This window comes from Hemitrygon akajei, chromosome 20 (assembly GCF_048418815.1).
Source record: "Hemitrygon akajei chromosome 20, sHemAka1.3, whole genome shotgun sequence".
NCBI lineage: Eukaryota > Metazoa > Chordata > Chondrichthyes > Myliobatiformes > Dasyatidae > Hemitrygon > Hemitrygon akajei.
The window spans coordinates 21,119,198-21,142,254 of NC_133143.1; the positions used below are offsets into that span (position 1 = coordinate 21,119,198).

General features: G+C 41.2%; 1 protein-coding gene across 1 annotated transcript; it reads left to right on the forward strand.

Moving 5' to 3' along the window:
• The first annotated feature begins 1,549 nt into the window (after positions 1 to 1,549).
• bloc1s4 (biogenesis of lysosomal organelles complex-1, subunit 4, cappuccino) lies at positions 1,550 to 19,589 on the forward strand. Its single transcript, XM_073023977.1, has 5 exons — positions 1,550 to 1,844; positions 4,078 to 4,149; positions 4,559 to 4,660; positions 9,060 to 9,194; positions 18,972 to 19,589. The coding sequence occupies exons 1-5, from the start codon at positions 1,644 to 1,646 to the stop codon at positions 19,071 to 19,073; spliced, it is 612 nt and encodes a 203-aa protein (XP_072880078.1). The 5' UTR covers positions 1,550 to 1,643; the 3' UTR covers positions 19,074 to 19,589.
• The last annotated feature ends 3,468 nt before the right edge of the window (positions 19,590 to 23,057 follow it).

Here is a 23,057-nt window from a genome sequence, read left to right on the forward strand (position 1 = left end):
CCTTCTGTTGATTTTTAAAAACTTCGCAATCCTCGAACTTCACACTAATTTTTATTCTATTATATGCCTTCTCATTGGCTTTGACTACTCTTGTCAGCCTTCTTGGTGATTTGTCTTCTTGCAGGCAACCACCAAACAAAAAAATCAACACAGAATCCATTTAAAGAAAAAAACCCCTACAACAAGGCCATCAAATGTGCAACAAAAAAATCACACAAACAACAAAGAGTGAATATCACACAGAACATTAAACATCAAACCGCAGAGTCTCCAAAAGTGAGTCCACAGCCAAGGCATGCAGCTGCTCCAGGAACTGAAGTCTATGGCCACAGCCACCAAGGCAGTCAATTTGCTCTCATACTAAAGTTTAGTATGTTCTCCCGGCAAGGAATGAAACATTATGCAGGCTGCTCCTAGCTTACAAATTGGCCCTTTGTTTTACAGAAATCCAAGTGAAATGTTGAAAAATACAAAGAATGCCTCTATGGTAACCACAGTGTTTGTGAGTCAATTAAAATGAGCATTCATTTGTCCCTTCCCTTGCTTAATTACAATGGTACATAATCAGGATGTCACACATTCAATGGCTGGTTTCCATAGGCTTGAAGTATTAGTGCATCTTATATTGCATAAGACATAGGAGCAGAAATTGGCCATTTGGCCCATCAAGTCTACTCCGACATTCCATAGTGATTTATTGCCCTTCTCAACCCCACTTTCCTGCCTTCTCTTTGACTAATCAAGAATCTAACAACCTCCACTTTACATATACACAAATACTTGACTTCCACAGCCATCTGTGGTTATGAATTCCACTGATTCATTGCCCTCAGGCTAAAGAAATTATTCCTCATCTCTGTTATAAATGGATGACCCTCTATTCAGAGGCTGTGCCCTCTGATCCTAGACTCACCCACTATAGGAAACATCCTCCCCACATCCATGCTATCCAGGCACTTCAATACTTGATAAGTTTTGACAAGATAATTCTTCTAAACGCCACTGAGTGTGTTAACCCTTTCATTCCTGGAATAATTCTTGAAAACGTCCTCTGGACCCTCTCAAATGCCAGCACATCTTTTCTCAGTTCAGGGGCCCAAAACTGCTCACAATACTCCAAGTGTAATATGGCCAATGTCTTATTAAGCCTCACCTCACATCCTTGCTCTTATATTCTTCTGGGAAGCTTACCTCATCTCCTTACCTGCCCGTCACCTCCCTCAGGTACTCCTCCCTCTTCCCTTTCTTATTATATTCCCCCTTCTCCAGCCCTTTACCTCTTTCACCTATCAGCTTCCCAGCTCTTTACTTCACCCCCTCCCCACTTAACCTATCACCTACCACCTTGTACTTCTTCCTCCTCTCTCCCTACCTTCTTGCACTAACTTCTCATCGTTTCTCCAGTCCTGATGAAGGGTCTCAGCTAGAAATGTTGACGGTTTACTCTTTTCCATAGATGCTGCCTGAAAGCTGAGTTCCTCCAGCATTGTGCGTGTGTTTGCTCGGACCAGTGTGGGCGGGGCTATGGGAACTCGGCGTGACCAATTGGAGAGAAGATGGTCGGGCAGGTTCAAGCGGACTGGACAATACTGATGGTGGAGGCGGGCTGTCCGGACCCGCTGGCGATCAGTTGAGTCGGTGCGATGGCGGAAAGGGTGCTCGGGGTCCCGAGTGGTGCTGATTCTGGTGAGCGTTCGGACGGCCGAGTTATCGCTCAGGAAGAAGGCGAAGAAAGAGAAGGCCCCGAGTCGGGCGCGTCCCGAGTGGCGAGCGAACAGGAGGTGCTGCTGCAGCGGACGGCCTGCTTCTACTCGGAGTGTTTAACACCCAGCGTTGAGCGGGAGGTAACGGCGCTGGGGTTAGATTAGGAGCACCCAACGTCTGTAGATCATGTGAACAGGGCTCAGGGCTACACCTCCATTCTTTACTTTCTTCTTCCTGGAAAGTTTAGGACTTCAGTTTACAGTCCGGTTCCTAAACCACGCTGTTTCTGCAAAATGTAGGGAAGCTTTAATAACTCTTTCAAGCTGTTTACTGCGGTAACCATACTGCAAAAGTGCCTGTCAAGCGTTTTGGGGCCAGTGATTAACTTTTGCAGTATAGTCACCGGAGTAAGATCTCGCAAATAGCACCGTGACGATGACACGTTGAGGTTGACTGTGTTGGTTGGGATATCTGCCTCCAATAAATATAGCTATAAGTCCAGTTGAGCACCCCTTATTCGAAATACTTGAGACTGAAACAGTTTCGGATTTCTATTGTCTGCATCTATGTAATGAGATAGCTTGGAGATGGGACCCAGGTCTAAACATGAAATCAATTTACACCACGATACAGCTTGTACATATATCCTGAAAGTAGATTGATGTAATATTTTAATAATTTCGTGTATGGAGCTATAAGGTGTACTTTAAACTTTCCTAAACTATCACTATCTCGGCCCCCCAGGTAGACAGTCAGTGGCTGTTTGGCATAGCCATCAGTCCCAACTGTACATTTATGTGCTACTGCTAACTGTCTTTGTCCTACATTTGTTCATAATACATAATTACTGTAAAATTGTTATATACTATTAAAATAATGAAAATATAATGTGTGCAGGGTAACAAAAGCAACATAGCAGCATCAGGAGAGTGCCTGAATCAGCTGTTGGACAACAAACTGCTCTCCTAGTTTAGGTATGGATTGTACTGTCAGCATTATTTCCAGGGCTGCAGCAAACTGAACACTTCTTTACAGTACCAAATAGTAAACAATTCCCTTCCTGTTCTGGTAGTTGCAGTTAACTGGTGCATGCCAGCAATTATCATTTTAAGAGAAGGATATTCCATTAGTATTTACTTCTGAACTACTGGAAACATTTTTGCAAGATCTGTATCTTGTACAGAAGCTTAAAGACCTCCTGTATTCACCAGCTGGTAGTACAACTTGCTCAGCTGAGCTCTGGTCCTGGCCTGTCTTGCTGTCCTAGTGAAGCTTGTACCTGGTTTTCCCATGTGCTTCGTTTTCCTCCCATATTCTGAAGATATGAGGGCTTTGCCATTGTAAGTTACAACTACTGCCTGGAATGACTGGGGATGCAAAAATTAGCGGAGAATATGATTGCTCTGTTACCCGGGCCAGATTGATGATTTTCTCCATCTTAAAGAAATAGTGGGGAAAAAAAATTATATCCCTAACCCAGGAAACTTGAAGATGACAAATATTCAGAAAAGACTTGTAGAGGAATTTAACTAATCAGGTTTAACAAATACAGTTCCTCTTCCCACTTCAGTGCTTTATGGATCTGCTGCATTGTGGACGCACAGCATTATTTAGGTGTAAACAACTTAAAGAGAGGTTGAACTTTCTTTATCACCTCTTCCAATGCCTAACTCATTATTTGAATTGTTAATTACTTGTTTATTTTCCCATTTCCATCTCTTCTTCTATTGATCAATAACTAATATCCAAAGAATTATCTTGGAGTCTCCAACTATTTCACAAATTTCTTTGATTCAGTAGAGTTGGGATATTTACTAGAAACCCATTTACTTACTGGTTGTTACGCCACTGGTGTTTAGGGCAGCAATGAGCATCCTCCATCTCTGCTGGTGTTCAGAACTCCCTTCACTGTGTCAGTAGCTTCTTCTGGATGTTCAGTACTGTCAGTCATGCAAGTCCCAGGTGGAGACTCAGGAATACTATTGCACTCGGATGTTGAATGAGTCTTCATTGCTGTTTCTCTTAACAGTTCTGTTTTACCAGTCAGGGTTGTTAGACCTGAGGTGAACCCCCAAACATGGAGGACCAGTGGCCTGCTCTTAGTCTGGCCTCTGCCCTTTGGCATGGGTGACCCTACCAAGAGCCAAATCATAAAATCATGACAAGGTTGTGGTCCTCTTGAAGGCTAGAAACCCATAGCTTCCTAAAATAGCACAAGGGAAGTCAGTCTATAATGCCATGATTGAATAAGAGAAGGCAAAATAATAGGAAAGCAAATGGAACACTGGATATCTAAGAAGTCCTTTCATTTTCAGAGGAGTTTGGACATCATTTTCAGATACTATGGATCCAGTTTGTTTTTTTGAATTGCAGGTTCAGCAATTGGAGACGTGTTTAGAAGAAATGCTTACCAGAGTGGATGAATTCTGTGGGATGTTGGACATGGTAAGTGGTTTAACATCTTTTATTTTTGCCCTTTACTCTTCTGCTGTGCTAATCCTATTTTGTGCAGATTCTCCATGAGCAGCATCAGTTTCATTCCATAATCAGTGGGTGATATTTTAAAATTAGATGCCTTGAACACACTTTCTTAAGAGGGAATGCCTCATCCCAGGCCTAAACGAAATATGACTGGAGTTCACCGCAAAGATAGATGGACTTAAAAGGTAGATGTCACAAGGACTTGGAATTTACCAAATGGTTGTTGGAGTTTCAAGGCAAAAGCTAACTTTTGCAGCTTCCTTGAACAATGTGTTAATGTTTCAAGTTGCTATCATACAAGTGCATTATTGTTTTAACCTCCAGAAATGCAGAAAATACAATTAATAGACTGAAACACCCTTTTCTATTGTAGATTCGAAATGATTCTTCACAAATAATGAATGAAAATATCCCTGAAATCCATGCTAAAGCTGATGAAATGAAGCAAATGTACAAAAAGATTGATAAACTTGAGGTGAGTAGTTAGCTATTGCTCAGCGTGTATTTTGAATTTGTAGAAGGTCTGACTTCAATTTAGTTACAGTGTAATAACAGGCACGCTATTGGAAGGATTCCTGTACAGGGCACTCACTCCTTAAATTCCCATTCTACATCGACATTGGAAATTATCTTTGTAAGCTTCCATTTAAGGATCAGTTGAACAATTTGCCTGTAACATTTGCACAAAGAATATTCCAAATCATTACATGTTATTAGATTTTTTAAAAGATCAGCTGTTTGTCCAATTACCTTAAGTATGTGTCCTGTTTTTCAATTATTCTACCAATTTAAAAAGCTTTCCATTCCTATACCAAGAAAGGGAAAATACTTCAGATTTTTATACCGGTTATATGATGTCCACAATGGTTCAGTAAGTAATTCAACTTGTTTCAGAGCCAACATGTGAAGGCTTAAGTTTAAAGAGTCACACCAGCACCTAAATCTGTTCTCTGGTGCTGTTTTGAGGGACTAATGGAGGATTGGCTTGTATCATTGCAAATGGGGATATTAAATGGAAGACAAAATTGCCTCTGTTGTATGCAAAAGAGTCGTAGCAACCATTTCAAAGAGCAGGGATGTTGCTCCCACAGCTCAACATTTCTTTTTCCATTGGAGATGATTGGAAAGAATTTATTCTTACTCTCTTGCATTATTGACCACATTTCAAAAGTATTTTAATAGTTGGCCAGTAGTTCAAGATGTGTTGAAGGTTTGAAATCTTCTGTAGATGTCTGCTTTATTTTAGATAGTTTTCACATAATATTGCAGTAAAAGTGACCCTTAGATGAATGAATAATTTTTTTAATTTTCCGTGTATTTTCAATGTAATATTCAAAAAATAGAAATTTCTTGTACATGGATGTCGGTCAGACATGACTCCGAGACACAAGCACTTTTTTATCAGCAATTCAGTTTATTTTCGAGTTCTCAGTATTCTCAAGAGGGAGGGTGAGCAGCCAGATGTAGTGGTCCATGTAGGGACCAATGACGTGGATAGGAAGAAGGAGGAGGTCCTGCAAAGAGAGTTTAGGGATTTAGGTGCAAAGCTGAAGGACAGGACCTCCAGGGTTGCAATCTCAGGATTGCTACCAGTGCCACATGCTAGTGAGGCTAGAAATAGGAAGATAATGCAGCTAAATACGTGGCTAAGGAATTGGTGCAGGAGGGAGGGCCTCATGTTTCTGGACAATTGGGCCTTATTCCAGGGAAGGTGAGACCTGTTCCGATGGGATGGGTTGCACCTGAACTGGAGGGGGACTAATATCCTTGTGGGAAGGTTTGCTAGTGCTGGGGTTTAAACTAGATTTGCAGGGGGGAAGGGAACCAGAGTGCTAGAGCAGATAGTGAGGTGGAGGAGGATAAAGGTCATGTGAGAACTGTAAGTATAGTGCATGGAGTAAAGCCAGATCTAACATATAAAGAGGCTTTGAGGAAAGAGAAACAGAATAAAGGGTGTAAAGGTAGTAAGGTAGAAGGGCTAAAGTGCATGTACTTCAATGCAAGAAGCATCAGGAACAAAGGTGATGAACTGAGAGCTTGGATACATACATGGAATTATGATGTAGTGGCCATTACAGAGACTTGGCTGGCACCAGGGCAGGAATGGATTCTCAATATTCCTGGATTTCAGTGTTTTAAAAGGGATGGGGGGGGGAAGAGGGGTGGCATTACTGGTCAGGGATACTATTACAGCTACAGAAAGAGTGGGTAATGTAGCAGGATCCTCTTTGAAGTCAGTATGGGTGGAAGTCAGGAACAGAAGGGAGCAGTTACTCTATTGGGAGCAGCAGAGATACCGAGGAGCAGATTTTGGAGGCAGATTTTGAAAAGGTGCAAAAATAACAGGGTTGTTATCATGGGTGACTTTAACTTCCCTAATATTGATTGGGACATGATTAGTTCCAATGGTTTAGATGGGGAAGAGTTTGTTAAGTGTGTCCAGGACGGATTCCTGTCACAGTATGTTGACAGGCCGACTAGGGGCAATGCATTACTGGATCTAGTATTAGGTAACAAACCGGGTCAGGTCAAAGATCTGTCAGTGGGTGAGCATCTGAGGGACAGTGACCACCACTCCCTGACCTTTAACATTATCATGGAAAAGGAAAGAATCAGAGAGGACAGGAAAATTTTTAATTGGGGAAGGGAAAATTATGAGGCTATAAGGCTAGAACTTGCGGGTGTGAATTGGAATTATGTTTTTGCAGGGAAATGTACTATGGACATGTGGTCGATGTTTAGGGATCTCTTGCAGGATGTTAGGGATAAATTTGTCCCGGTGAGGAAGATAAAGAATGGTAGGGTGAAGGAACCATGGGTGACAAGTGAGGTGGAAAATCTAGTCAGATGGAAGAAGGCAGAATACATGAGGTTTAGGAAGCAAGGATCAGATGGGGCTATTGAGGAATATAGGGTAGCAAGAAAGGAGCCTAAGAAGGGGCTGAGGAGAGCAAGAAGGGGGCATGAGAAGGCCTTGGTGAGTAGGGTAAAGGAAAACCCCAAGGCATTCTTCAATTATGTGAAGAACAAAAGGATGACAGGAGTGAAGATAAGACCGATTAGAGATAAAAGTGGGAAGATGTGCCTGGAGGCTGTGGAAGTGAGCGAGGTCCTCAATGAATACTTCTTTTCAGTATTCACCACTGAGAGGGAACTTGATGACGGTGAGGACAATATGAGTGAGGTTGATGTTCTGGAGCATATTGATATTAAGGGAGAGGAGGTGTTGGAGTTGTTAAAATACATTAGGACGGATAAGTCCCTGGGGCCTGACGGAATACTCCCACGAGGCAAGGGAAGAGATTGCTGAGCTTCTGGCTAGGATCTTTATGTCCCCGTTGTTCACAGGAATGGTTCCGGTGGATTGGAGGGAGGCAAATGTTCCCTTTTTCAAAAAAGTAGTAGGGATAGTCCGGGTAATTATAGACCAGTGAGACTTACGTCTGTGGTGGGAAAGCTGTTGGAAAAGGTTCTTAGAGGTAGGGTCTATGGGCATTTAGAGAATCATGGTCTGATCAGGGACAGTCAGCATGGCTTTGTGAAGGGCAGATTGTGTCTAACAAGCCTGATAGAGTTTTTTGAGGAGGTGACCAGGCATATAGATGAGGGTAGTGCAGTGGATGTGATCTACATGGATTTTAGTAAGGCATTTGATAAGGTTCCACACAATAGGCTTATTCAGAAAGTCAGAAGGCATGGGATCCAGGGAAGTTTGGCCAGGTGGATTCAGAATTGGCTTGCCTGCAGAAAGCAGAGGGTCGTGGTGAAGGGAGTACATTTGGATTGGAGGGTTGTGACTAGTGGTGTCCCACAAAGATCAGTTCTGGGACCCCTACTTTTCGTGATTTTTTTTATTAACGACCTGGATGTGGGGGTAGAAGGGTGGGTTGGCAAGTTTGCAGATGACAGAAAGGTTGGTGGTGTTGTGGATAGTGTAGAGGATTGTTGAAGATTGCAGAGAGACATTGATAGGATGCAGAACTGGGCTGAGAAGTGGTAGAAGGAGTTCAAACCGGAGAAGTGTGAGGTGGAACTCTTTGGAAGGACAAACTCCAAGGCAGAGTACAAAGTAAATGGCAGGATACTTGGGAGTGTGGAGAAGCAGAGGGATCTGGGGGTACATGTCCACAGATCCCTGAAACTTGCCTCACAGGTAGATAGGGTAGTTAAGAAAGCTTATGGGGTGTTAGCTTTCATAAGTCGAGGGATAGAGTTTAAGAGTCGCGAGGTAATGACGCAGCTCTATAAAATTCTAGTTAGGCCACACTTGGAGTACTGTGTCCAGTTCTGGTCGCCTCACTATAGGGAGGATGTGGAAGCATTGGAAAGGGTACAGAAGAGATTTACCAGGATGCTGCCTGGTTTAGAGAGTATGGATTATGATCAGAGATTAAGGGAGCTAGGGTTTTACTCTTTGGAGAGAAGGAGGATGAGAGGAGACATGATAGAGGTGTACAAGATATTAAGAGGAATAGACAGAGTGGACAGCCAGCGTCTCTTCCCCAGGGCACCACTGCTCAATACAAGAGGACATGGCTTTAAGGTAAGGGGAGGGAAGTTCAAGGGGGATATTAGAGGAAGGTTTTTTACTCAGAGAGTGGTTGGTGCGTGGAATGCACTGCCTGAGTCAGTGGTGGAGGCAGATAAACCAGTGAAATTTAAGAGACTACTAGACAGGTATACCGTAGGAATTTAAGGTGGGGGATATATGGGAGGCAGAGTTTAATGGTTGGCACAACATTGTGGGCCAAAGGGCCTGTACTGTGCTGTACTGTACTGTCCTATGTTTTCAAGAAATGATGAATAAAAAAAGTAATTGAATATTCAAATAATTAAACTTAGACCTTAAAATAATTTAATAATGCCCATTTCAGGCCTTTGTTAAGATGATTGGAAAGAATTTATCTTCGCTGGATGATCAAGTAACACAAGCAGAGGCTGAGCTCGGTACCTTTCCAAGTGCATTTAAAAAAATCTTGCATTCATTCAGTTCTTCTGCATTCTTTAATGTGAGTAATATGTTTAATAAAACACTTCAGTTTTGTGTGTTGTAACAATATTACATTTATTTGTGGGAGCTTCAATAGCACTACTATTCAATAGTGTGTAGTAGTTTTATTGAAAGTCTGAGCAAAAGGACTGATTATGAACTAACTTTGAACAGAAATGGATTAAAAATAGTGAACGTCTGAAACCACCAATATTGTATCCATCAATAAATGGGGGGAAAGTAAGTTAAGACTTGAGATGTGGATTAGAAGTCACAAATATCTCTTTAAATCGAAGGCAGTGTGTTTGATCAAGTGGAAAGGGATAGAAAGAAAACTTTATTAAAAAGATTAAAACAGAGAAACTATGAACACAATGGAAAATTATTGGTCTAAAGTAGAGGCTCCCAACCTTTTTATGTCATGAACCCCTACCATTAACCAAGGGGTCTGTGGACCCCAGGTTGGGAACTCCTGGTCTAAAGTTTTGTGCAACTTGCTGTTTATTGCTCTGGAAGGGCAAGTTGGGTGAGAACTCTGAGCAGGGTAAGTTGTATAATGGAGCTAATGTGAAATCAGCATCCCAGAAACTGAGAAAGATGTTATGTCATAGCAGAAATGGAAAACTAATTTGAAAATAACAGTATAAAAATATATCAGCTTTTTTAATAAAGAATCTCTGGTGATTAAAGTCTGAGGGAATGATGGCTTATGCTCAGAGCAGCCACGTTTTAATGCTGGAAAGGTTTATGATCAATTGTTATTTAACACTGTAGACAAGATGGAATTAGTTTTGTGGTAAGTTCATTTAGAATTTGCTTAATTGAGTTTGAAGGGGAAACCAAATGAGCAATAATTGGACCTTGGGTGTTGTGCATCTCAGAATTGTGCTTTGTTTCCACATGTCCTTCTCACCCTCAACCGACACTGCTGCATCATCTGTGCACAAGAACTCATGGTCTTGCTGTTTGTGACGGTAGTTTTCAAGCCATTAATAGTATGAACGTATAAAAGAATCTAAACTAAAACTAGCTTCTAAATTTGAAATACGAATGCTGGAAAGATGCGTTAGATCTTCAGTGTTGACAAAAGGAACACGCAGGATTAAAACATCCATCAGGATGGTGTTCCATAAGAAAACCCATCAACTCCATACTATAGAGTTAACTCCCACATCAGACACACAAATAAATATACCTTTCAATTTGGAATCTGGTTATCACCAAGGCTTAGCATGTGTTAGTGCAGTGTACTATGTGCATTGTCTTTGCTGAGTAAGGGGTACATTAAACCTCCCAGTAAACTGGTAGTTTTTCTGATATATAGCTCTGTCACTCTTAGTCTGGCCTTTATCTACCCTTTGACCTGTTTAGCATGAGTGACCCTACCGTGAGCCAAAGCACAAGGCCCTGTCTCCAGCCAACATAGCTCTCTGGGTCATTGAGGCACGCAAGCCTCCAACCCTACAACAAGGTTGTGGTCCTCCTGGATGTCATGTAATTCAATTTACTTATTTCTGTGATTATCTGCAACTTTAAGACTGGGATAGTGCAAAATCTGGCCACGGATTTGTGAGTGTATGAGTAGAGTAGGGGAGCACCAGTGTTGTGGGTAATCATGACAAAGGTGTTTCTGTGTATCCTTAATGATTGTGGCCCAGTGATAAGGCAAACAAGGAAAAGACCGAAAGCAGTTTAGTTCAGTCTTAAGACAGATAGACAGACATACTTTATTGATCCCGAGGGAAATTGGGTTTCGTTAGTGGCACCAACCAAGAATAGTGTAGAAATATAGCAATATAAAACCATAAATAATTAAATAATAATAAGTAAAATATGCCAAGTGGAAATAAGTCCAGGACCAGCCTATTGGCTCAGGGTGTCTGACACTCCGAGGGAGGAGTTGTAAAGTTTGATGGCCACAGGCAAGAATGACTTCCTATGACGCTCAGTGTTGCATCTCGGTGGAATGAGTCTCTGGCTGAACGTACTCCTGTGCCTAACCAGTACATTATGGAGTGGATGGGAGACATTGTCCAAGATGGCATGCAACTTTTCAGACACCACCGTCAGAGAGTCCAGTTCCACCCCCACAACATCACTGGCTTTACAAATGAGTTTGTTGATTCTGTTGGTGTCTGCTACACTCAGCCTGCTGCCCCAGCACACAACAGCAAACATGATAGCACTGGCCACCACAGACTCGTAGAACATCCTCAGCATCGTCCGGCAGATGTTAAAGGACCTCAGTCTCCTTGGGAAATAGAGGCGGCTCTGACCCTTCTTGTAGACAGCCTCAGTGTTCTTTAACCAGTCCAGTTTATCGTCAGTTCGTATCCCCAGGTACTTTAATCCTCCACCATGTTCACACTGACCCCTTGGATGGAAACAGGGGTCACTGGTGCCTTAGCCCTCCTCAGGTCCACCACCAGCTCCTTAGTCTTTTTCACATTAAGCTGCAGATGATTCTGCTCGCACCATGTGACAAAGTTTCCCACCGTAGCCCTGTACTCAGCCTCATCTCCCTTGCTGATGCATCCAACTATGGCAGAGTCGTCAGAGAACTTCTGAAGATGGCAAGACTCTGTGCAGTAGTTGAAGTCCGAGGTGTAGATGGTGAAGAGAAAGGGAGACGGGACAGTGCCCTGTGGAGCCCTAGTGCTGCTGACCACTCTGTCTGACACAGTGTTGCAAGCGCACGTACTGTGGTCTGCCAGTCAGGTAATCAATAATCCATGACACCAGGGAAGCATCCACCTGCATCACTGTCAGCTTCTCACCCAGCAGAGCAGGGCGGATAGTGTTGAACGCACTGGAGAAGTAAAAAAACATGACCCTCACAGTGCTCGCCGGCTTGTCCAGGTGGGCGTAGATACGGTTCAGCAGATAGACGATGGCATCCTCAACTCCTAGTCAGGGCTGGTAGGCAAACTGGATCCTTAAACTAGGATCTTAAATCTAAACAATAGAAACTTGAAAGTCATGAGTTGTGAATTGGTTAAGGTAGATAGGGAAACCTGAATGAAAAGGTATAACATTAATAAGTGATGGCTTAACATTTAAATAATTAGTCAATGTCTTACAGCAGATGATGTTATTTGCTGCTCTTCAGAAAATGAAGAAATCCACGGCCATGTGCAGAAAGATTGGGATAAAGCATTTGGTCTTGGGCTAATGTGTTCATGTAACACTCACATCCTTTTATTTTTTAATTAGTTTTTCAAAGCATTTTACAAATTAAAAACCCCAAATCCCAATGAGGAGCATTAATACAGTGCAAAATTAAGCATACAATAACAATATGCTACAAAGGAAGAGAATTTAACAAAAAAACACCTAAATTAAAGACAAGTAAGCTTAGTGTCCTCCCCAAGCCCCACAACACAAGAAAAAAACAACAACAACTCCAGACCGACCACAACACAATATAGAGAGTATAAGTCAGGACAGTCAAACTCCCAGACTGTGAATACACTTAGCAACAGAGGATAATAATGCCTACTACCAGAAAAAAAAGGGACCGAAAAGAAGAAGAAAAAAAGAAAAAAAAACCCTAGTCAAGAGGAAGGTTATGAAAGTACTCGATAAAAGGTCCCCAGACCTTCTGGAACTTTAGATCCGAATTGAGAACTGAATAATGAATTTTTTCGAGGTCCAAGCAGGCCATAATGTCGTTAAGCCATTGCGCATGAGTGGGCGGGGCAACATCTCTCCATCTAAGGAGGATCAAGCGTCTCGCCAGGAGAGAGGCAAAGGATAATATTCGGCATTTGGTCGGACCCAGACATAAATCTGTCTCGCCCCAAAAACCGAACAGAGCAATTAAGGGGTTTGGTTCTAGGTGCTGATTCAGAATACCCGATAGTGTAGTGAAGACATCTTTCCAGAATTTCTCCAAGCTAGGACAGAACCAGTACATATGGATGAGAGAGGCCACGCCCCTCTTGCATTTATCACAGAGCGGACTAATGCCAGGGTAGAATCGAGATAGTTTAGATTTAGACATATGGGCTCTATGAACAATCTTAAACTGTAAAAGGCAATGGCGAGCACAAAGAGAGGTTGAGTTAACCGATTTGAGAACTGAGTCCCAGCTCTCCTCGGATAAGGAGATATTTAAATCCTGCTCCCAGGCCATTTTAATTTTATCCACAGGGGCCCGTCGTAAGGCTGCTAGTTTATCTCGGACAATTGATATTAAACCTTTACCTAGTGGATTAATGGAAAGAAATAGGTCCATAGCATTTTTCGCAGGCATTTCAGGAAAGTTAGGAATTAAAGGAGCAATAAAGTGTCGGATTTGGAGATATCTGAAAAAATGAGCGTTAGGCAGGTTGAACTTAACAGAGAGCTGCTGAAAAGAAGCAAAGCGATTATCAATGAAAAGATCTTCAAAATGTCTAATGCCCTTCCTATACCAAACATGGAATGCTGAATCGTACGTAGTAGGTAAAAAAAGGTGATTATGTGCGACAGGGCTAGAAACGGAAAACCCCTGGAAACCATAGCATTTCCTGAATTGAGCCCATATACGCAAAGTGTGTCTAACAAGAGGATTAGCTATTGATCTGGGCAGACTACTAGGGAGTGCAGAGCCAAGAAGTGCAGAGATAGATAATTCTTTAGTGGAGCTCAACTCCATTGCCACCCAGTTAGGGCACTCGGGTTGGCCGTGGAAGAAAGACCAGAAGGTAGCACAACGTATATTAGCTGCCCAATAATATAAGCGAAAGTTAGGTAAAGCCATGCCACCCTCTTTTTTAGATTTTTGGAGGTGGATTTTATTAATTCTAGAGCACTTATTCTGCCACAGATATGACAAAATAATAGAGTCTAAGGAATCAAAAAAAGATTTAGGAATAAAAGTTGGGATAGATTGAAATAAGTATAAAAATTTGGGGAGAACATACATTTTAACAACATTAATACGACCTACCAAAGACATAGATAGAGGTGACCATTGTACCAGACTCTGTTTTATAGCATATGAAAGACTGACAAAGTTTTCACGAAAGAGATCTTTAAACTTCCTTGTGACTGTAATTCCAAGATAAGTAAATTGATTATGGACTACTTTAAAAGGGAGATCACGAAATATTAGTTCTTGTGCTTCTTTATTAATTGGGAAAAGTTCACTCTTATGTAAATTAAGTTTATAGCCAGAGATCTGGCTAAACTGGTCAAGAAGTGAAAACATTAGAGGTAAGGATGTAGACGGATTTGAGAGAAAGAGTAATAAGTCATCAGCATAGAGAGAAACTTTATGCTCAACACCCCCTCTCCAAATCCCGGTCAATTCAGGACAGTTTCGAAATGCTATCGCCAGAGGTTCTATAGCCAAATCAAAGAGAAAGGGACTTAAGGGGCATCCCTGACGGGTGCCACGTTTGAGATTAAATACTTGGGATTTCTGAAAATTAGTTAAAACAGAAGCAGTAGGACACAGGTACAGCAATTGGATCCAAGAGATGAAACTTTGGCCGAGGTCAAATTTTTCTAAGACTGCAAAAAGGTAGTTCCACTCTATACAATCAAATGCTTTCTCCGCATCGAGGGAAATAACACATTCAGGAGTCCCAGTTGGAGCTGAGTATAAGATATTAAATAGACACCGAATGTTAAAAAAAGGGAGACGGTTTTTAATAAAGCCTGTTTGGTCATCAGAGATAATGGAGGGAATAACGGTCTCTAATCTATGAGCCAACACTTTAGCTAAGATCTTTACATCAACATTGAGCAGAGAGATCGGCCTGTACGAGGAACACTCTGTTGGGTCTTTGCCCTTTTTTAAAAGAAGAATAATAGATGCCTCATTGAAAGAGGGTGGCAATTTGCCGTAATTAAACGAGTCAGATAGTACTGAAAGTAACTGAGGAGAAAGAAGTGAAGAGAATGATTTATAAAATTCTACAGGGAACCGATCAGGTCCAGGAGATTTCCCTGAGGACAGTGCAGAAATTGCAAAAGATATTTCTTCTGATGATATAGGCGCATTGAGTTTGGCTTTGAAATCAGATGAAAGTGAGGGGATATTCAGATTCTGTAAAAATTGATCAACAGAGATATTGTCATTCAGAGGAATAAAGCCGAGAATAAAATTTTTTAAATGCGTCATTAATTTCTAAATGATCCGATGTAAAGTCTCCGTTCTCCTTCCGGATCTTTGCAATATGTTGTTTGGCTTTGGAACGCCTCAGCTGATTGGCTAGGAATTTACCAGACTTATCCCCATGAATGTAAAAGTGACTCTTGCTTTCGAGAAGTTGGCGTTCGACAGGTTGAGTGGACAGAAGGTTAAATTTAGTTTGGAGTTCAACGCGCTTCTTGGATAATTCAGGGTTCTTAGTTTGGGCATATATTTGATCCAAATCTTTAATCTGGTTAATGAGGTCTGATCGATCTGCACGGGATCTTCTGTTGAGATTTGCTGTGTAAGAGATTATTTGACCCCTCAGATATGCTTTCATGGCATCCCAGACAATCTGGGATGGCACTTAAGGTGATGTATTAGTGTTAAAATAAAAGGTTATCTGATCCTTAATAAATTTTACAAAATCATCATCCGATAATAAAGTTGAATAAAACCGCCAGTGTTTATTCCTCTGAGGGAGACCAGGAAAGTTCAGAGAGAGGGTAATTGAGGCATGGTCAGAAATCAGTATACTCTGATAGTCAAAAGAGTGGGCAAATGGGATAGGTTGGTTATCGAGTAAGAAATAGTCAATTCTAGTGAAGGTATGGTGAACATGTGAGAAAAAAGAATAATCTCTCTCCGTAGGATGGAGGAAACGCCATATATCAGAGATACCAAAATTAGAGAGAAACGATTGGATAGCTAAGGCAGATTTAGTAGGTGATCTGGTAACAGGACAATCAATCCAGTTTAGGATCCAACCAACAGTTGAAGTCACCACCCAGTATAAGAGAGTATGAGTTTAAGTCTGGTAGTGAGGAAAAAAACGGTTCAAAAAAGTTAACATCATCAAAGTTGGGGGCATACAGGTTTGCTAGTGCAAATTTAGTGTTATATAGTTTAACAGAAACAATAATAAAATGGCCATTTGTATCAGATATTTTATTATGGAGTTCAAAAGGAATATTTGAGTTAATAAGAATGGAGACTCCCCTAGCTTTAGCGGCAAAGGATGAATGAAAATGCTGACCCGCCCACTTTGACAGAAGCCGGGAGTTATCAAAACAACAAATATGAGTTTCTAGAAGGAAAGCAATGTCAGCTTTGAGTTGTTTGATATGTGAGAATACCTTCCTCCTTTTAACAGGGTGATTCAATCCCTTTACATTCCAGCTCACAAATTTAAGTGCACTAGCCATTATCAATTACTAATGCATAAAAGGCAGCAGGCATATAAAAAGTCAAGCAGTACAATAGCAGTCTGGGAGCAGAGATGTAAACATAGATTCGTAAGGTCAAAATATAAACATGTCCTGAGCAATAAAGAGAAACAATAAATACAGTGAGTGATGTTGGAGCGGAAAACCCACCCCACCCACACAACCCAAAACTAGACGGCTACCAAAACAAGTAGCTATCTCTAACAAAAAAATTAACCCAAATACAACTTCCAGATCTGTGTCATTAACAACAGTTCCGTATAAATACTATAGCAAATAGTAACTAGTTTATGCACTAGAAAACATAACTACAGATTAGAACACCTTCTGCAGAAATATAAAACTTAATACAGAGAAAATCAGAAGAAAACCAAAACTAACCTACCCGCGAAAAATTATAGAAGAATAAAGTAAGAGAAAGGGGAAAAAAAGGTAAAAGAGAGGAAGGGGAAAATTATAAATTCAAGACGAGTATTTATCAACCATTTACAGAGGAGAGAAAAAAATTCAGAGATTAGAAAAAAGGGGTGAAGAAAAAAATAATAAAATAAATAAATATAGAAAAAAGGAAAAATAAATCAGCAATTAAACTGTGAACCAACAAACAGGGAGGCCTTCACTAAAGACTTCGAACCTCCAAAACAAGTTAGAGTCAGTTGTAGAACTCTGTAGATAAAGTTATACAAGAATAAAAAATAGATTACACACACACCAAATCCCGGGAGAGATTGTCAACAGCCCTTAGAGTTTCAATGAATAATGTCTGAGTGATTCAAGTAAAGTCTGAGTCCAGAAAAAGTAATTTTACTACAAGGAGTACTTATCCACCATTTTAGGAGGTCCGATCAGATTCCGAAGATGACTGGATAGCCGGAAGACTTGCCACAAATGCTTCAGCTTCCTTCACTGATTTGAACCACTTGTATTTTCCAGTATTAAGCTTGATTCGTAGATCGGCAGGAGTACGAAGAGAGGGTTTGAAACCACATTCAAAAAGCACTTTCATTGCACCTTTAAACTCAGCGCGCATCTTTAAGGTCTGGGGTGCAAAATCTTCCAAAAGCGAATGGTTGTATCCTGGAAAGTAAAGGACCCCCTGCGACGTGCCTCTACAATCAGACTGTGTTTTACCTAGTATTGATGGAAGCACAAGATTGCTGGTCGCGGACGGGAGCCCAGAATTCCGGGGGGAACGTAGATAGACTCTGTGTGCCCGTTCGAGCTCGGGGGTTCCGAAGCAAATCTTTCCCGAATATCTCACAGAGAAACTCGGCGAAAAACTTCACGGTTGGTCCATGTTCGGTCGCCTCTGGCAATCCAAGAATTCCAAGATTGCAGCGTCTGCTGCGATTTTCGAGATCCACCATTTTGGAAAGGAGTTTGTTACATTTTCCCTCTAAGCTGGAACAGAGAGTCTCCAAGTATCGAACACGACTTTCTAAATCTTCAGAAGTCGAATCGATGCGAGATAGGTGTTCGGCATGCTTGTCCACTTTATCGTTGATCCGATCCAGTTTGTCTTCCAACTGTTTGAAAGCGGTTTTAAATTCCTTTAAAATTTCGTCTCGGAGCTTTCCGAGCGCAGTCAGGGTCTCGTCTGAGGGAGCCGTAGCTTCCTTTCTCCCGGATTTAGAACTCTTGCTAGACATTGTAAGTTAGATATGTTCACAGGCAAGTAAGAGATACCAAAAAAATTCCTAACTAAGGTTTAAAAAATGGAGACATTTAGTGCAAAGATAGCGACAGTAATGGAACAAAAGTTCGGAGCAGCTAAACAATCGCCATCTTACCGGAAGTTCACTCACATCCTTTATGATGAAGGGTTTTCCACTCTGCTTGACCTGCATCTATTTTCAGGCTTTTTACTATAGATTGCCAACACTTTTTTTCATATTTTCAACTTACACCACAGACATCAAATATTTGTACATCAGATTTTTATACCTTGTATTCTAATGCCTCAAAAATATTCCAAATAATGTCTGAATTGATTATTTTAACTCCTTGTATATTTATATTTGATTATCTTAATCTTGTATGTTATAATCTTTATCTTAAGTTCCCTAAAATGTTTGTATAACATTTCATGAATTTTATTTTTCTGGTTTGCAAAATGTGAGAATTACTGTTTGGTTTCTGGGTCAGTTTTTTGACATCCATGCTGGAGGCAGGAGATCCCATGACTTGACTGCTGACTTTGGGGAAAGGGGTGTCCACAACACAATTAGATACGTCGTGGGTAGCTTCCTTTGACGTTAGCAGCAACAATGTCACTTGAGCACTGACTCAAATTGTAGCTCAATTCAGAGGAATTCTTTCTTTTGGTTGGTGGGAATGTGCTATTTACATTCAAAGTAACTAATCTTGCTGAAGTTGAAGGCTTAAAAGCAAGTGACTGAAAGATGGATTGAGCTCTGCTCCTATTTAATTTGTTTTTCTCTTGTAGAAACCATCCTTTCCAAAGAAGCAACAGCAAAAATTTGAGGTTGCACCTCTGTTCCGGACAGAAGACTACTTCCCTGCAAATAATTTTCAGGAACATGAATGATAACACTGAAATAATAGCAGTACAAATGAGGGGATCAAATTTGTTGAACCCTGAAAGAAGCACTTCAGAACCTTGTGAACAATATTGAAACAGTGTTAAAATTGTGAAACAAATCTTGTCTTCCTTTTGAATCTTCAAAGAATTACTTGAGGTATAACACTGTTACCTAAGTACATGCACTGTTGAATGGTTGGTTTAGACTGATTTTAGATTTTTGTCCAACCTGGAGTTCTGAGCTCTTTTGATAAGTTAATTCTCTTCTGAGACTGGATTTGTTTGTAACAGTATTCAGTCCTAAGCCATATTTTTGCACTTTTTGATTGTATTACTATAAAATCTGTGTTTTGATTAATTGTACCAGATTTTAGAAGCAGAAATACCTAAACCGCTAAACTTCTGGGCGCTGGATTCTTTTTTTTCTTATTGCTTTGGGAGATATTAAATTGCCTTTAGGTATTGCAATTTTTAAATCCATGCAGTATATCTTTTTAAATGATTAAAATTGCTCAAGATGCATTCCGTCTCCAAACGTATTTCAAAGCATGCCAGGTGGTGATCTTTTATTAGGAATGTTCGGATCCACTTACAAGTGTATTATTGATGTGCAGGAGTGTGTAGTTTGTTCTTGTACTAAATGGCTTTACGGGCAGATTCCTAGGATTCATAGATTTGAGAGTGAATTTGTGCTGTATTTATTATAGCAGCTCTTAAAATGAGATCCAGGAAAAGGTATTGTGCTTATCAACCTTTAGTGTACCCAGGGTTTGAATGTTTGGCACTGGTTATTATCAAAATTAGGCACCCACACGAGAATGTATTAGGAAAGGAGCCAAGCTAAATGAAGCAGAAGTGCTCTGCTCTGCCTAATCTATGTGTCTGTCCCAGGTCAGTTGGCCATCTTTCAGAAGCTATCAGCACTTTTCATGACATCCTATACACTAGTTCGGGCTGCATCAGCAATACAGCTGGATGACAGTAATCTGAATATCATCTCCAGGCTTCTAATAGAAGCAATTACAAGATGTCAAACTGTGTGTCACCTTCACCAAACCTACAAAGGGAACGTCATAGTACGGCACCTGGTTGAGACTACATAGCTCAGCCTAGTCCTGGACTGACTAATATGTCCTAAGCTCTTGCGGTCAAAAGTTGTGCAGGTGTTCCTTGTTACCCACTGCCACCTACAGGAAAACCAGAGACTGGCAGGGGGGCATGCAATGTGAACATTAAACTGTTGATCAGAGAAAACATTGAGGAATTTAAAAGGTATTAAAAATGCCATGAAACCCCTGCTTTGACTCTCTGGTGGGAGACACTCAAGACAGTTCATCATTGTCAAAGGTGTTCAGAGGATAAAGGAGTGACATAGTGAACGTCAGTTCCGGGTAATCATGCAGCATTTGCTCTTCGCTAATTGAGGGAGTTTAGTTTGCAGAAGCATCTCCAGTAAGGACCAGTGAACCTCGATCTTTGCTTCTGAATTCTCCAGGGTCATCTTCCAATCTTAACTGTTCCATGGAGCAGGACAAGACACAGAGGGACTTTGCAACTGGAAGAGCACTGGATGGCATCCATTAGTCTCGCGAGACCATGAATCTGCACCTGGAAATTTTGCTTCAGTCTCTCCAGGGTGCAGGCCTGGGCAGGGTTGTATGGGAGACCAGCAGTTGCCCAAGCAGCAAGTCTCCCCTCTCCAAGCCACTGACGTTGTCCAAGGGAAGGGCGAGGGCCGATACAACTTGGCACCGGTGTCGTCACAGGAGTTGTCAGTGTTACGAACCCCGTAACTGGGTCACTTACCAGCAAAGATAGAGAGGTCTGTTGAAGTCTGATGGTACTATTTTTAACAGTATTTATTGATAAAAATACACAAAAATAATATCAATGCAAACATACAGATAATATACGTCAATACGAAATCTAAAAGTGCGGGTATAATAATAATAAGAAATAGCTCTATCGTTGTCTAGGGGATAATGTATTGTCCGATGGAAATATAAAAGTCACTCAGTTCATGCAGTTCATACAGGCTTCAGCCTTTGGGGACCGCTGGGTTTTCAATTGTTGGAGAGAGAGAGAGGTTTTGAGAATAGAAACTTGCCAGCTTTCCTTTATCCGCTCTTGATCCGTATTCATCCTTTAGCAAGGCCGTTCCGTGGAGGACTTGTCATCCGGGCAAGGATGGACACACACACAAGCCTCCACCAGTCTCATACGTTTCTCCTGGTGTGTCTAAAGGGGTTGTTCCCCAGACCCTCTTTTATCCTTACTCACAGGGTCTCAGATGTCAATCAGGTTGGGATGATGCAATCCCTCAACCAGCCCACTCTGGTCATTCCCTGAGGGCTTCAATTAATAGTACAGTACTCAATACACAATTCCGTCTCCAAGACACAATGGCCGTTATCAATGGTTCCACCTTTCTGGGGCCAGGACACATTCCAAAACCTGTGTATTCTGGACGTCTCTCTCTCTCATTTCCTGGGTCCCAGACCCGAATTAATAGCGATCTTGCGATTCTCGAAAAGGAGGGGGCTACTTTGTACCCTTCGGCCCCTCAGAGTTGTGGCACATTCGTAACACCAAAACGAGGTTGAAGACAACGTCGGACTGCCTTAGGGACTCCAGCTCTGGATTTGTCCTCAGGGTTTACTCCCGAAGCCTTTCCCATGAGTGGGTATGGCCGCAAGGCAGCGGAGGTTTGAAACCAGAGTTTTCCCTCTTAGATGGACTGTCTTCCCAGGCTGACCAGCTCCATCTACCCAAAACTGGAAGAGCACAGTTCGGTAAAGCCAAGTATATTGAGGATCTGCAAATCCTTCCACGCGAGCCTTGTGATTGGCAGGCCACAAAAAGCACAATCTCCCAGAATATCTGGTCCTCAAGCTCAGAGGTTGTGGATGACGGCAAGCCAGAGAGCCTGAGACAGTCAAAGACCCTGGAAAGCTGAGAAGAATATAACTCCTGCAAACGGGCCTTGAACAGCAAAATCACCGTCATCTACAAGCAGAGGTATGAGATCAGAAATTGGTGATCCATCTCATTGTTGAAATGTATATTACTTCCTTTTCAAATCTTTATTATTATTATTCAAAAATAACAGGTACATCGAAGTAACAATACTTACAACGCCTCAAAAAAAAGAAATCTTAAAGATTGAAAATTTTTGTGAATATAAAAAACCCTACTAAGCAAGAAAAGTGAGGGGGAAAAAAGAAACCCATTGGAGGTACAACCCCAGAGCTGTGCGTCATACAAAAAGCTTCTAAACATAAACATCAAGCTGCCAACAAGAAGGATACATCAAGAAAAAAAATTTACATTTAGATCATGGAGGAAATCTATCAGTTAACTGAAATGATAATAACGAGCAAATGAGCCCCATCTCTTCTCAAAGGTTCAAAGGTTTGACTAATAATTTTCTCCAAACTAAGACACAGCATCACTTGAGAGAACCATTGTGACAAAGTAGGAGCTGATATATCCTTCCATTTCAACAAGATGGCCCTCCGAGCTATCAGTGTAACAAACGCAATAACATGTTGGTCAGACACAGAAATACCATGGATATTTTGAGGAATTATTCCAAAAAGCAGAGTCAATTTATTAGGTTGTAAGTTGATTCCGAATGCTTTAGAAATTGTCGAAAAGACTGACTTCCAAAACTGTTTTATATAGAACATGACCAGAATATGTGTGTCAGTGTAGCTATCTCAGTTTTACATCTATCACAAAACTTGTCAACATTGGGAAATATTTTAGAAAGTCTCTCCTTCGTCAAGTGGTAACGATGTACAATTTTAAATTGAATCAGTGAATGACTAGCACAGATCGAAGAAGAGTTAACCAGCTTCAGAATCCGTGTCCAATCCTCCCATATAAAAGTCAAATTGAGTTCCTTCTCCCAATCCTGTTTAATCTTAAGTAAAGGACGCTTATCCCATTGTAATAATAAATTATAAATTCTTCCAATAGAACCTTTCC